This window comes from Botryllus schlosseri, chromosome 1 (assembly GCF_051294905.1).
Source record: "Botryllus schlosseri isolate E-star chromosome 1, Bs_hap1, whole genome shotgun sequence".
Lineage (NCBI taxonomy): Eukaryota > Metazoa > Chordata > Ascidiacea > Stolidobranchia > Styelidae > Botryllus > Botryllus schlosseri.
Window position 1 is genome coordinate 40,282,964 of NC_137236.1, and position 16,640 is coordinate 40,299,603.

At 38.8% G+C, this 16,640-nt stretch overlaps 2 protein-coding genes across 2 annotated transcripts in view; both read right to left on the bottom strand.

Annotated features, from left to right (window-relative positions):
- The window catches only part of LOC145436443 (uncharacterized), a 512,022-nt gene that overhangs the window by 223,508 nt on the left and 271,874 nt on the right, over window positions 1–16,640 (bottom strand). The gene's annotated exons all lie outside the window — the stretch shown is intronic.
- On the bottom strand, window positions 4,348–9,992 carry LOC145439413 (uncharacterized). The gene is made up of 3 exons (XM_080316896.1): window positions 9,864–9,992; window positions 9,511–9,648; window positions 4,348–4,690 (listed from the first exon to the last, which is right to left on the bottom strand). The coding sequence occupies exons 1-3, from the start codon at window positions 9,937–9,939 to the stop codon at window positions 4,491–4,493; spliced, it is 414 nt and encodes a 137-aa protein (XP_080173022.1). The 5' UTR covers window positions 9,940–9,992; the 3' UTR covers window positions 4,348–4,490.

Here is a 16,640-nt window from a genome sequence, read left to right on the forward strand (position 1 = left end):
AGCAGTAGGCCTACGCAATGGCTGTATCGGTTAAATCAGTTCCTCAAAACTGAAAGAACAACAACTTAGGAACGGTTAATATGGTTAACTGACAACGTTTCTTTGACTATAGGGGGAGGTGTGGTACCGATGGATCACTGGGACCGAAAATACTTGAGAAATTCTCCATGATAATTCCATGATTACACTCCGTGATTTTGTCTACAAGCACATGCTGACAGAATCTTTCCTCACATGCAAAAATATTCAACCTGCATGAGTTATGGGGTCTGTGACGAATGATTTACGTTTTAGGGGGTGTAAAGTAAATTTGGATCGACATTTGCATTTTTCTATATCACCTTTCAGACTAACCAACCCGCCATAATTTTTGATGTGAGGAATAGGGCTTGTATCAATGTATATAATGGCACATATTTTTTAAATCAATACCATCCTCGAGTGGACTATTTTCAAGTCAATTACAATATTTATGGGGTGGGGGACCTATGGTACCATAGCCGAATCAAGTAAAATAGATGGACCGACTAATCACTTAACAACAGAAACTCGCCTATTATAGGCTGTAAATCATAGTTACCTGCGGTGTTTTATCGCTATTACGAGGTATTTGAAAGTCAAAATGTCGATTTTCGGGTAATATGTATGTGGCATTAATGTTGTAAGTTTAGGCGTAAATCAAAACATGATTTTATGCCAACATTTGAGTTCATATAATCTATTTTATTCTTGAAGGTCGCAAAGAAACATTCTTCATTGGCTTGCTGTAGCTTGGCTTATAGTACACAACAAAACAAGTTACCAAATTTGAGTTTTTGAGCGTGTGTCTCATAGCATAGGTCCCATGGTCATGTGCCTTTGGACCCACCGGGTGGGGACCGATGACACGTTCGAGCAACAAATTTTAAACGTTTATAAATATTTTTTGAAAAGGCGGATATTCATGTAAATGTCCGCGATAGGTAGAGCTTGTATCGAAGTGTTGAGCCAGCAAAAGATCTGCTATTCTTGGCTGAAGATTTAAGGGCCAGAGATCATTTTGTAATTTTTGATCCATCGGTACCACATCTCCCCTACTGCTTACTTATTACAGTTTTCGGTGGTATAAGCCTTTGTTTAATCGACAGTGCCAGAAGACTAACTTACGGTCGGTAATGTGGACTGCTATGTTTGTAATTGGCAATGCCACTACCAAGAGAGTCCTTTTCCCGCAGATACTCGAGAAAACAGTGTGGATTCAAAAGCTGCTTTACACACATAAGTAGCAATGTATTCTCCTCGGTCCATGCAATGCAACATGCAATCCAAGAACACAAGGTGAACGATGTCGGGTAGAACGAATTCGCGAGTGAGGATGAATGTCGATGCGACAGCAACTTTGTTTTTGTATTGATACAAACTTTTTGTCGAAATCGGCTATTAGATTTGTCCGATTATTTGGTGTCTTGACTTGACTAGAATCATTTTCTTTTTCAAATGCGTGAAATGACTCAACTCGAGTCAATTTTTGTACGGAATCGACTTGTACTCGAGTCTTTGTGCATGACTCGAATCAAGTCACATGGCTCGAGAGAGGACGGCCAAAACAGACATTCCATTGTAACCTCAAAGAATAGTAAAGTTAGGGGAGATGTGGTACCGATGGATCTAAAATTGGAAAATGATCGCTGGCCCCAAAATGTTCAGCCGAAAATAGCAGATCTTTTGCTGGCTCAGCACTTTGATACGAGCTCTACCTATCGCGCGCATATACATGAATATCGGTATTTAAAAAAAATATTTATGGATGTTTAAAATTTGTTGCTCGAACGTGTCATCGGTCCCCACCCGGTGGGTCCAATGGCACACGACCCGGGGACCTATGACACATATACCCTAAAAAACTCAGATGTAACAACTTTTCTTGCTCAGTATTATAATCTAAGCTACAGCAAGCCAAAGAAGAATTTTCGGTCGCAACCGTCAAATAATAGATTAAATATTGACTCAAATGTTGTCATAAAATCACGTTTCGATTTAGGCTCGGACTTATAAATTTAAGGGTACATATATATTGCCCGAAAATCGACAGTGTGACTTTCAAAGACCTCGTTATAGCGATAAAACATCATATGCAATTATTACATAAAGATTTTCTGTACGTAGTCATGTTTCATTTGTTTCATGATTAGTATGCTTGTTTATTTTGCTTGATTTGGCTATTGTATCATCGGTCCCCACCCTACTAATTTTGTACATGAATCGAAAAAAAATCCACTCAAGGAAAGTACTGAAAAAAATAATAGGTTCCATTATATAGCCTGATACAAGCCCTAGACTTTGCAATAAAAATGATTGCTGGTTCGTTCGTGTTGAAGGTTACAAAGAAAAATGTATATGTCGATCTAAATTTACTTTACACCCCCCAAAACAAAAAACATCTGTGAGAGACCCCATAGTTCGCGCACGTCGATTTTTTTTTTGTATGTGAGGAAAGATGTTGCTAGCATGCAATTGTAGACAAGTTCACGGAGTGTAATCATGGAATTATCATAGAGAATTTTCAAAGTATTTTCGGTCCCAGTGATCCATCGGTACCACATCTCCCCTACCACAATATTGGTATTTGGTGTATCAGCCTGATACATGGAAAATACGGCCAGAAACTGTTAAAACTGGGAAAACTTACTATATCCTTGTACCCAATATTGCTGGGCCAAACGCCTGTCATGCTGAGCACCTCTCCAGCCTACGAAATTGTGGAATACGCTGTATATTGACACTAGAAACTTTGTCTCTAAATTCATACAGTGCCCATTTAGCAAATTATACTTTCAATCTTTCATGTCAGAATTCATTTTCAAAATTCATTAAAATTCAAGTACTGATAGTTTGATTGATTAAATGCTGATATTTTGATGTGCTAAGCCGAATATTAATAAAGTTTTAATTGAAGGCTAACGATATATTTTAGCCATCTCTGGCGATATATTTCATGTACTCCAACACCTGAATGCAATTTTAATATAGTTGAGTCCATTGAATAGGAATTTAATGTGTTGTCAGAAATGTGCATCGATTTTTTTCAATACTGGCAATATTTTCCTCACCTATACTTACGTACTCTTACATGTGAATCAAATTTTAGTAATCCACTGCAATGATATTTTCACTCGAATATATTTTTAGTCCTCATTTCAATGTTTGCTGGCCATCTTGCTACTTCTAAGTCTGTAAATTCTAATAATTTATTTGTGGTACTGTGTCAGGCAATTAACTTCAATGTTTCGTACCGAATATTGCTATGTATAGCACTTAAAAATTATTTTCCCCAGCCTAGGGGAAGATTGAGAACTGCGGTATAAAATTCAACAACATAGAAATTCCATAAGATCAAGTGCTTGTAGTTCAATCTATTGAATAGGCATTTTTAGTGCGCTCTGCCCAATATGTATCAACTGTTTCATTGGAGGTTGCATTTTTGTGATAGTCATTAGATATTTGTGTACTTTCAACTCTTGCGCACGAATATAATTACAATTACTCCCCCCAGTGACATTATCCACTTAATTTTGTGTTTTCATGCTGAATTTTATGAAACCCCTTTATTGTTTCTATAATGCAAGGTAATAAGTCGTGGTTGATATCGTGTTTGTGTTCGCAGCCATGCTAGGGGGTGCCTAAGTAGGTGGGGCCAGGAAAGCTAGGGTGTCGGGTGGTTCTTTTAACCGTCGGATCTACGTTCTGTAGCATTGTAGATAAAACAAATTTTGTACGTTTTATTTTGCATGTCCGATTTATGTGAAAAACGCGTTAAAACGCGTCGACACAAAAACAAGACTTGAAACTGTGGAACATTTTCTCATTCATTGCCCAAAATATTCCTGCGAACGGGAGTACCGGGAAAGCGCAGCTCGGGAACACGGCGTGCCTTTTCATAGATAACATACTGACCCATCCCGCAGCGATTTCCTCGGCAATATAATTTTTTTCTGTTGTCCGGAAGAGAGATTTATTAGAATGATGCGTTTATCACTAATTGACCTGGTGCACAAGGCCATTGCTGCCTGCCGAGCACCATAATTCTATACCAACAGCAACAAAAATGTCGAAAGATTTTTTGTATTGCATACCGACAACCGAAATACGCTTTTTTATGCTATATATCGAAAGATATCAAGTGGAGAAGTTATGCTTTGCTGACGGATCTGCAAAGATATATTTTGTCAGTGAACGGGCTGATTGCATCTTAGTACATCGGTCGAATGTTGTATACATCAACCTCAAAATTCGTGATGCTTGATATGTATTAGGCCTACTATGCTATGATTTATGGAAATACCACTCAGATTATAGCTAGTAAGATAATTGTCTCTCCTCTCGTAACAACAATTATATTACAACAGAGTAATATGTTAATAGGTAGCTCCCAACCTTCCTTTTCGCCTTTCTCGTGCTGAAATGAGTCAAGTATTGAGTCTCTCTTCTATCAATGAAATTGACTGAACGTTTTAATATTTTCGCACTGCAATTGACCCATTCGTTATAATACTGCCAAAAACTTGACGATACACGGAGAAACAATTAATTGTTACGACTGCATATTTACCATAAGGATTATTTGGCGATGATCTTGATGACCGCTTAAGAATCTTGTTGGTCTTTCGTGGGATTTTAGTCAACCCGCCCTTGTTTCCCCTTTTTCTGTTACCTGTTACAAAGTAATTCGTTTCTAAAACCTTATATCTCACGTGGAAAATCAAAACCGCGTTCAACATGAATATCTACATAAGGAATTTTAATTACAATAATATTTGAAGATTATACACCAATCACTTAAGTTCATCCGTAAGCTGAAATAAAATAAATTTCATTTATTATAGGTATTTATAATATTCACAGTTACGGCTCGTCCTTAGGCCAACTTGGGCATTGCCAACCTACAATTCTGTGCTATAAAAATATTAACACGAATTTATTATTTATAAACGAAGCGAAAATGCAACAAAAATCAAGTGATTTTCTATGTTCTCGCTTTCAAACTTTCAAACGCATCCAAATTCCTTGAAAAGGTAGCGCTCAAAAAAAGTCTACTTATTTATTTTCCCAATGTTACCCACAATAAATAAACATATACGGTTCTTTTTCTTCATTCATCTCACTCGGCGAAATCGGGAAATCTCCAGATTGCCCTGAACTCTGACATAACAATGGTCTATGTGTGTGACACTGAGCGGGTCCGCCTTTCTTCTTAGGCTGTACAAAATATATCGAATTATACTCATATCAGCAGTTTCTAATTCAAGTCCGGCTTGATGATTGTTAATATAATATTAATATTAAAATAATCAAATTCGTACTGACGAAGCACCACCGCCTCTTTTTGCGTTGAACTAAAATCGCTCTTCCACACGCTATTAAAACTCTTCGTTGCGATTCAATATTTCGGCGATAGCACTATTGTAATGTTGGCGCACCCGCTACACCAGTGTTTCTCAACCTTTTTGGCTTCGCGGAGCCCTTTTGGACCATCACGGACCCTCGCGGACCCCCTCAAGTTTTAGTTCAAATTTAGCTCAATTATAGTGCGAGAGTCATCTGTCTTGCGCAAATATGAACTCATTGAACTGTAGGCTTGTTATAGACAGCGACAAAATGACTTTTCTTGATAACAACATCATGCGATTTATTTATAAATTGTATAGACTTTATTATTTCAAAGCTAACTTTGCAGCTGTATTTCTTGAAGTAGGCCTACGTGGTACGTAGCAAAAATCCCTTTCCACACACAAAGATAGATAGAGGTCAATGTAATAATAACACGTAACGATTCCGAAGACACTTTTGGTGTGATCGCAACATTTGTGGCCCTATAATGAAGACACATATTTTTAATATAAGACCTTGATAGCTTCCACACCCTATTATCAGTGGTTCTCAACCTTTTTGTCTTCGCGGACCCCTTTCGGACCGTCATGGACCCCGCGGACCCCCACGAAATTTTCTGTCAAATTTAGCTCAATAATCGTGTAATCGTCATATGTCTTATGAAAGTGATAACTGTAGGTTTGGTGATATACAGCAACTAAATGACTGTTCTTGAAAATTATATCATACTATTTATAGAAAGTGGGTTCACTTCTATTATGTCAAAGCGAATTCTGCAACTGCATTCCTTGAAATACGTGGTCGTGTCTTGAAAATCCGTGCCTTCGATTTGGATTGGATATGAACGAGTGGAAAATCCATTTCCATTAATATGGGTGGTGGCGAATGTAATGATAACGCGTAACGCTTCCGACGACACATTTGCGTATGATCGCAACAAATATGGCACCAAAATGGACAACTATTTTTATAATGAACATACAACGCCCAGCCTGGTTATTCTATCTAGAAGCTTATCTTGAAGTTATTATGGGAAATTGGTTGTGTATATCACAGGAGAAAATGGATTTTTGTAAACATTTCGAAGTCACCGTGATTGACCTTACTCATCAAACTTTTTTTCCACAATCCCAAACAAAACATCTCTAAACAGCAAAATTTTTGTATCAGTAGGCTATTGGCAATTTAAGAATTAAAATGAGTCTGCGCAGTAGGATATCTTATCTAGGGATGGCGTGAACGTGAGGTTCACGTTCGCGTTCTGTGTGTGAGCCTCGGAAATTTAGAGGTTTGCGTTCACAACAGAACCTTGGTAGATTCTGCACTGTGAACCTTTTTCATGTATTATAATTTTCCCTTCATTATATCATCTTTGGTTCCAATTTTTCGCATTTCAACTGCCGGCCACTCTATGCATGGCGCTGGTAGCATAAAAAATCCTACAGGGTTGGTGCGATTACATGCAAAATAAGGTCAGTGACATGCAAAATAAGGTCAGTCGCGACATGCAAAATAAGGTCAGTCCGCGCATAAATCCGAATCTATACTTCAATTACTAATCCAACTTTTTTCTTATGAAAAATAAATTCAAAATATCTTTCCTATATAGTAATTTCACGATTGACATTCCCCATATATATCCTAAATCTGAAGATGTTTCAACAAAATGTAATCATACGATCATTACAATTACGAGAGGTGAGTCGCATGTAGAATATAAAGAGTCCGCGTATAAATCCAAATGTTTACTTCAAATCCTACTGTTTTCTTATGCCACTGACCTTATTCTGCAATCTGCATGTCGCGACTGACCCTATTTCGCATGCCACTGACCTTATTTTGCATGAGACTGACCTTATTTTGCTTGTCGCGACTAACCTTATTTTGCATGCGGCTGACCTTATTTTGCATGTCGCGACTGACCTTATTTTGCATGTGACTGACCTTATTTTGCATGTGACTGACCTTATTTTGCATGTGACTGACCTTATTTTGCATGTCGCGACTGACCGTATTTTGCATGTGACTGACCTTATTTTGCATGTCGCGACTGACCTTATTTTGCATGTGACTGACCTTATTTTGCATGTCACTGACCTTATTTTGCATGTGACTGACCTTATTTTGCATGTGACTGACCTTATTCTGCATGTCGCGACTGACCTTATTTTGCATGTCACTGACCTTATTTTGCATGTCGCGACTGACCTTATTTTGTATGTTTTTGACCTTATTTTGCATGTCATCGCACCAACCCTCCTCAAAAAATCAACACTAAGACTTAGCGAGCATGCACCTTGACAATCTCAAAAATGATACCCGCTTTGTTACAAAAGTTTGCTCGAAAAATCCAGCTTTCCGTATGTGAATATTTAGTGACTATCTGCTGTGAGCTTGACCAGCAATCACACAACATCACGAGCGAAATACACTACATGTAGTCATCGAATGATGCTTATTCAACCAATCAAGAAGATTGATATCGTTTTCTGATGTAAAAAATCTAACAGGCGTCAATCTTGACTTCACATGTTTACTGTATCATTAAAACCAAATCAGTGCGATTGAGGTGTTGGATACTGCTGTATAACTTGTTAATGGGGTAATATGGGTAGCAAGTATAGAAACCCGTATTACACTTTGCTCAATATCAATGCAGCAATACTCAACTCAGGCGCCAAATACAATGTCAGATCTGGCCTATACCGTTAAGGCGTAAGCTTATATTTCCCCAAAATCCTCGTCGAAATTCTTGGCAAAGTGACGGAAGATATTGATTTTATGGGAATATTATATAATTTGATGGCTCCACTTGATACATTTGGTGACCGTTAATTAGTCAGTATGTAGCCTACTCCTGCATTGTGGCATAATGTGGTCCGAGTTGTCGCTAAGTGTTGTTCACAATAATATATCAACTCACTGAAATGCATGGTTGGAATTAGCATTATGACGTCACCAGGTTCACGTTCGCGTTCACACAGAACCTTTCAAAAAGGTTCGCGTTCACACGAACCTGAACCTTTCAGAGGTTCACACCATCCCTAATCTTATCTCGGACTGCCATTCTGTTGATGTGAGCTCTGGAGTTTTACCAGTAATGAAGCGAAACTGCCTCGTGATTGTCCGAATTTAAAAGAATACAAATTAGGTTGTCAACTATTTTGAATCTTCGCAGACCCCCTGAAAATGCTTCGTGGACCCCCAGGGGTCCGCGGACCCCCGGTTGAGAACCGCTGCGGCCTATTTAAAGTCCACTTGTATGAATATATGCGGTCTTACGTTTATACATACGGTCTGCTATCGGGGCCACAAAGTATAATTTTAATGAACATATCACGTCAAGCCTAGTCATTTTTATCTAGCATCTCATCTTGGAAGTTATTCTGGAATAGCGGTTATGTATATCACTGGATAAAATGGCTTTCGTGGCGAGGTTTCAATCCCTTCATTGGGAAAAATTAGGAAAAATACTTCAGGAGCTGTTATTTCAGACAACTCGACTAATTTGATGACACTGACTACGAATTCACCCTGATTGATCTTACCATCTCCATATTTTTAATTTTTTCACACACCGCAACAAAACGTCTCAAAAACAATATGTTTGTATCAGTAGGTTATTAGCAATTCGGCAATGAAAATGAATTTGCACGGTAGGATATTTCATATCAGACGATTATTCTGATGATGTGAGTAATGAGGTTTTAGCAGTTGGGGAGAAAAACTGCCTCTTGCTTTCCCTAATTTAAAAAAAATTACAAGTTAGGTTAACAATCATTTCGCAAATTGAGAGGTCTCGCAGACCCCATGAAAAGTCTTCGCGGACCCCCGGTTGAGAACCACTGCGCTACACATTTAAGCGCATACTCAAGTATCAGTCAAAGGGTACTTGAATGAAAAGCAGGTACTTTCTCTCAAAGTCCGGAATAGTTCATCCGGACTACTCCAATGGGTTTCATTGCGTATATCTGATATATCAACATGTTGATAACCCAGAACACTCATAAAATTATCATGACCAACTGGCCTTGAAATATTTTATAACACATTTTTCTTCTCATTGAAATTAAGTGCCTCAAAGTAGACCATTCTCCTTAATTGGGACACCGTATAAAATGAAGAACAAAACATTGCACTCACCTTGAATCGAAGGACTTGCTTCTCCTTCAGCACTGGTAATGTTGTAGACGACATTGATCTGATTTCCGCCCACGACGGTAACAGGGCTATTTTCGAAATTTTGATTGATATTTTCACCTTCAGCCAAAGTTGCAGATCCTAAGACACACGTGATTACTGTACTGCGTGCCAGGTTCCATACATAGTCTTATCATAAAATAATATGGATTCTATTATGTTCTGCATAATATTCATGGAAAGAGCGAAATGGATTGTATTTAAATAGGCCTAACTTAACCAGTATTTTATATGGATAATGGTATTTTGAATTTTAAATATTCTGCGCTCCAACACAACGGTCGGGCATTACTTACCGCTTGTTCCCGGTAATAATGATGTAGGCATGTCGTCAGCGACACCAGAATGGTGATCTCGACCCCCTTCTGCCATTGTATTGATCACGTCGTACTAGTTAGCTAGCGTATACGACAATACTGAAAACACATATATTAATTAGATTCATCTTTTCTGAACAACAGGACGAGGCTATCTGTCCTTAGCACTTAACCATGGTAGATCTGATAAATAAATTTGAGCGATATGACGTGACAACGCAGTCACATGTCCACAAATATGTATTACCCTATATTATTTAGAAACGATGCGTTGAATAACGAATGGTATGAATTATACACAATGCGATCAGTTTGTAACAGTGTTGGGATCAAGTCACTACCTTCGAGTCACGAGTCATTTCGAGTCATTGCACATTTTGACTCGAGTCAAGTCAAGTCAATCGGTTTTCAAAAGGTGACTCGAGTCAAGTCAAGTCACTCGATTTTTGGAGGTGACTCGAGTCAAGTCGAGTCAAGTCAAGTCAAGTCACGAGTCAAGTCACAATTCCAGTCAAGTTGCCTTATCGAAGTATTATAGGCATGATAACGTCATTGCATTTTGCTAGCTGACTGAAATACAGATTGAGTAGTCATTGCTTTTGAACCGATGAATGAATATAGAGTTAAATATACACGCAAGAAGGCGCTGTATTTCTCATATATACGTATAACTGCTAAATCCCAGTTTAATAAATACAAATTGATAAAATGCAATACATTACGCATTTACAAATCGATATGATGCAATTTGAACCTGCGCAAATGGTTGAGGACTATATTAACTATATTCGAATTCAGTTTCAATAAAACAAGAGGTTTGGTTATGGTAAAACAGAGAGCAGAAATGACTTTACTATACTAGTTTACGACAACGTAAGCTGTAAGCTTCGATCACTTCGTTTGCGTTCAATTTATTTGTGAGAGAACAATGGAGACTCAGTAAAACGCACGATCATTAAATGATCGGTCGCTCTCACCGGTTACACCAGCGTTACGCGAACAACCTGACCATATGCAAGATGCAGGGATTTTGATCGACGCCGATTACTTGATGACTTGAAATTGACTCGGAAATTTTGCCCCGAGTCACTAGTCAATCCATATTTCTGATAGGCCGAGTCAAGTCAAGTCAAGTCATTTTAGCAAAGTGACTCGAGTCAAGTCAAGTCATACGAAAACGGTGACTCGAGTCTGACTCGAGTCAAGTCATGACTCGAGTCATCCCAACACTGGTTTGTAATCTATATAGGTATCTTCAATTAAAATTAAAATTCAATTCGCTTCTAATTCAGCTGCCCACAAGTTAAAACCTTGATAAATATTAGTTCTGCAATTTATAGATCCATACTACGAAGTCAGTCAACAAATGGTACGCTTGCCTTGGTCACCGAGCGATATGTTTTGGTATATGGTTTGTTTGTTTCCGTTGATTTCGGAAGGTTACGTTGAAGTGGGCGGGTTGAGGGTGTTACACATTATCTGTGTGGCAAATCCAAAGTTTGCAGTGGAGAATGTTTAGTGATTCGGAATCCGTAATATGTGAACAGCGAAGTTAAACCTGCGAATATATGGTATGAAAACATCACAAAGCATGTGAATACTAGACCAAGCATTATCCGGCTGTGCAGGCGGTGCACCTACCGTCTAGTCCAGTGGTTCCCAACCTTTTTCGACTCATCGCCCCCTTTTCAAATTCAACAGCGATCATCGCCCCCCAAATATTGGGAACCGAAAAATGGGCATACAGACTGAAATCACCGGCGAGTTGACTAAGAAAAAATGTCAACTTTTCGGCTCGACCTCGAAATTACACTTTTGTGTTGACTAACAATAAAGGTGATTTCTCCGAAAGTCCAAAAGGACCGTAACAACATTTCGTCAGCCCCCCCCAATACGTTGGTCTTGCCCCCACCCCCCCCACATAGGACGATAAAGCAAACTCCTGCACCCCTCAGACCAAACTCCCCCGATACCTCTTTACTGCTACTTCTCAGCACAAATTGTTGGCCTCTTTAGTTAGTCGGCTTAATTCGCGCAATGCGTGAAAGCTTTCCATCTTTCATGATTGAATGGGTCAATATGATCAGGAATTGCATATATAGTGCTGTCAATTTTTCATCCTCTCTCTGCTCATGCATACAGATTTACCGGTAACGCTGAGTTGTGCTGAGTGTCTTGGAAAATGTAGGGCCCGTAAATAATAATTTAACATCTTCGGGCGGACCCGTGGGTATAATGACTTCGTTACGTAATGGCATTTCGTGGCCAGTCTGCTATGTCAAAAGATATTCGAATCGCCCATACGTATACTAAACTAAAAGACGCACACGATTTCAAATTGGTATTTCCACACAGGCAATTAATTTTTCTCTGCGAGATGACATTTGTTTTGTGGGGTTCTGATTGCCAGGACAAGAACATTTGGCGCCAGCCATTTAGGTGCCTATGGACAATTAAATATATATGTATATCGTATATATATCGAAGTCGGTCAGAATAAAGGCAGTCCTTTCCGCCAAGGTTTTCTCGTTCTGGCACAATTCTCGGAGTCGCATGTTACATGACCTGAAACTTCATATGTCTTGGTGCTACATGGTGTGATAATGGCTGACGCCGAGATGCTCATTTCTATAACTCATGCGTATTATTTCTTGGAGGAAGGGTATCCAATTAGCAATAAAAATGGCACCACGAAAGGGCGCGCAGCGCGAAAATTTTTTGAAAAAGTGTAATAAATTTATTAAATAATACTCTATAATTAATGTTAATTCACGAAAAAAATTGCGGGATTCCTTGAAGCTCGGACCCCCCATCCCAATTGGGGGTTTGAGTGCGGCAGTTACTGTCATGGACGCCAATATAGCTATTTTAACGCGCCATCGCCCTCCTATCGCCTCCTTCCTCCGTTTTCACCCCCTATCGCCCCCTTCGCTATTTTCGCCCCCCTGGACCGACAAATCGCCCCCTGGGGGGCGATATCGCCCACGTTGGGAGCCACTGTTCTAGTATTTGGGAATAGGGAAACATTCAGTGATAAAATCAAGCCATCATACGCGTTGGTAAGTAGTTTCTTTTGAATAAAATCGGATGCTTCGCAGTATTTGGAATGCTCAATCTGTATGTACACACATTTCTCAACTCACCAGACTGTATTAGCGCGTTTCAGATAACAAGACTCTCGCAATATCATTAGAAGTTGCATTTGTCATGTAACACGACTGATGTTCGACAATCGGGCTGTGTATGCAGTGCAGTGTAGGTAATGTACTATCAGGAGAATGACGTAATTCTTATTGGAACTTATTGCTAGACTCCATATCGTTCGTATGTGTATCGGATCACTATGGGATACGGGATATTGAATCTACAGATCATTCAGCAACCGTGGTCACCCCTACCACGTATAAAAGTGGAAATCATATCATTAGGCTCGCCGACGTTTGAACAGGCTTGGACTGAACAGTACATTTAACAACATTGTAATTACGAGTTGAACTGTACATTAGATGTGCTCAAAAATGATTTGGCTCGATTCCAAATTTTTGTTTCAAGGCAATAACACCGCTTCCAGTGTATGGAATTGAGTCAAATTTGGTGAATATCGTTTCTATAGACAACTGAACAATTTCCTGGGGCGAACAAAAAAAATTGAAATCTTTTATATTATTTTTTATTCTTTTATATTCCTGTATCAACTGGTTGGAATTGAACCAAATTTGGTGTGCAGGCTTCAATTAGGTAACCTAACAATTTTGTCAAGTAGCCAGCAAAATTTGAGAAAAAAGTCATTGTTGAACACCCCTACTGTAGGGGAGATGTGTACCGATGGATCACTGGGACCGAAAATACTTTGAAAATTCTCTATGATAATTCCATGATTACACTCCGTGAACTTGTCTACAATTGCATGCTAGCAACATCTTTCCTCACATACAAAAAAAAATCGACGTGCGCGAACTATGGGGTTTCTCACAGATGTTTTTTGTTTTGGGGGGTGTAAAGTAAATTTAGATCGACATATACATTTTTCTTTGTAACCTTCAACACGAACGAACCAGCAATCATTTTTATTGCAAAGTCTAGGGCTTGTATCAGGCTATATAATGGAACCTATTATTTTTTTCAGTACTTTCCTTGAGTGGATTTTTTTTCGATTCATGTACAAAATTAGTAGGGTGGGGACCGATGATACAATAGCCAAATCAAGCAAAATAAACAAGCATACTAATCATGAAACAAATGAAACATGACTACGTACAGAAAATCTTTATGTAATAATTGCATATGATGTTTTATCGCTATAACGAGGTCTTTGAAAGTCACACTGTCGATTTTCGGGCAATATATATGTACCCTCAAATTTATAAGTCCGAGCCTAAATCGAAACGTGATTTTATGACAACATTTGAGTCAATATTTAATCTATTATTTGACGGTTGCGACCGAAAATTCTTCTTTGGCTTGCTGTAGCTTAGATTATAATACTGAGCAAGAAAAGTTGTTACATCTGAGTTTTTTAGGGTATATGTGTCATAGGTCCCCGGGTCGTGTTCCATTGGACCCACCGGGTGGGGACCGATGACACGTTCGAGCAACAAATTTTAAACATCCATAAATATTTTTTTTAAATACCGATATTCATGTATATGCGCGCGATAGGTAGAGCTTGTATCAAAGTGTTGAACCAGCAAAAGATCTGCTGTTTTCGGCTGAACATTTTGGGGCCAGCGATCATTTTCCAATTTTTGATCCATCGGTACCACATCTCCCCTACATATCAGTCCAAAGATACTGGCAGCTGGTAGCGGGAACTTGGCAGTAAAAGTAAAATGTTATGCGATCATCAAGAATACACATTGAAGGCCGAATTGCCATAGCATGCAGCAATTCAACACTATTAGACTGAACGATGCCGAATTATCTTTAATATCCCAAATATCCTTATACACAAAGAGAAATAAGTTTCAACAATCTAATTAAGCTTAAATTAGGGTGGAAAAGGAAGATGGTAGGACATACGTCTTGGTAGATTTGATTTTGCTCTTCAACGGGTCCTTAAATTAAGTCGGTAGCGTTCGCAATATTACAAAGTTGGTAGTAGGCTACAAAAAAAGGCGGCACGAACTAGGCAAATGTTTCCTGTGGATCAGCGAGGTTAGTGGCATTACCAATTAAATATATATAAGCCCATGCCTTAGCGATCTAGACTCGGCCTGAGATCATAAGTCAAGACTAATAATGTGGCCCAGCAGTTGAAATGCAATAGATTTCAATCAAATATGCTATAATGAAGTGAAAATTGTAATATGTGTAAAAAGGTTCACAGTGCAGAACCTACCAAGGTTCGTTTCTGAACGCGAACCTCTAAATTACAGAGGCTCACACAAGGAACGCGAACGTGAACCTAACATTTACACCATCCCTACTCTGTATAAGGATGATGTTTCCGAGCAACTGATACCGATTCCACAACTATTTATTTTAAGCAGATGACGTAATCCTCTTGCGCGGAAAAAATCTCTCACACTTTGCAAAACGCATCGCGAACGTTCGTAACTTGTGAACTAGAAAATCTCAGCTACCAACAAGTTTTTAGAATTGCGTCCAAACAACAAAAGGTACGGACTCAATATGCACTTAATATCCTATTAAGTTTATTTGAATTATTCGACGTATGAAAAAGTTCGAAATTTGGACAATTTTTATTCGCACCATCCGCCTCACGCTTGTCATCCGCCCTGGAATTGTGGTCATTTGCACAAGTGCAAACCGTCACACAGGTTGAACAGCACTGCACCAGTGGATTAAATTCCGCTTGTACTCGAACATCATAGCATAATCTCTGGAATTTTGAGTTTTCATATTTAATCATCCATGCCTCTCCAGCGCGTGGCAATTTTTCACCAAACACAATTCTGATATCTGACGTCTTCGTGTATTACATAGGAATATCAATTTCATTCCATTGCTGAAGTCGTAAAAGTTTACTATAATCTCTCCATTTTCCTAAGGATGCATAATACTACTCGCATTATGTGTGTAGTTACCAGTTTTACTGTGAATACAGAATAGGATAATTTTAGCGTAACTCGAAAGCGATTTATTCCCGCAACAATCATAAAAATTAACAATTAAGTTTACTACTGCGAAGTCATGACGAGGCAATGGGTGTTTTTGTAATTCTGCATAAACTGTTGACCCAGTCAATAAATATATAATGAAGTGATAACGCAACATTCATGTTAACGTGCAGAATACTGCTATCGATCACTGCTGTGTACACATAAGCAAGGCAAGGCCCAACAAAATGAAATATGGGTCGACTGAATCAGGAATTACATCTGTTTTTCCGGTATTCATGCTGTTTGTCGACTGCCATGGTCATTGGTCATTCACAACAGGTCAATTATCTTCAATTTTATTCCGTAGCTGCCGACTTGTAGCACGGCCCACTTCTAAGCTTTTTATAACACACCACCTACACGAATGAAACGGCGAGGAGGAGCCTAGATAAACCTCCAACACTGGGGTAGGAATTCTGGAGTCGACCTCGGTCGGACTCGAACCCGCAACCCATAGGTGTTGAAGCTGAGGATTATACCACTATGCTATCTCGCCACAATTAAATATGTTGTTGCACATCATTGATTTCGATTAATTAACTGCTCTATTATTCAACAGCTTTCAGGTTCCCCTAATTTGATATGACTAGAATTGCATATTCTCACAATCTATAAAATCCGTTAATGACCGTTA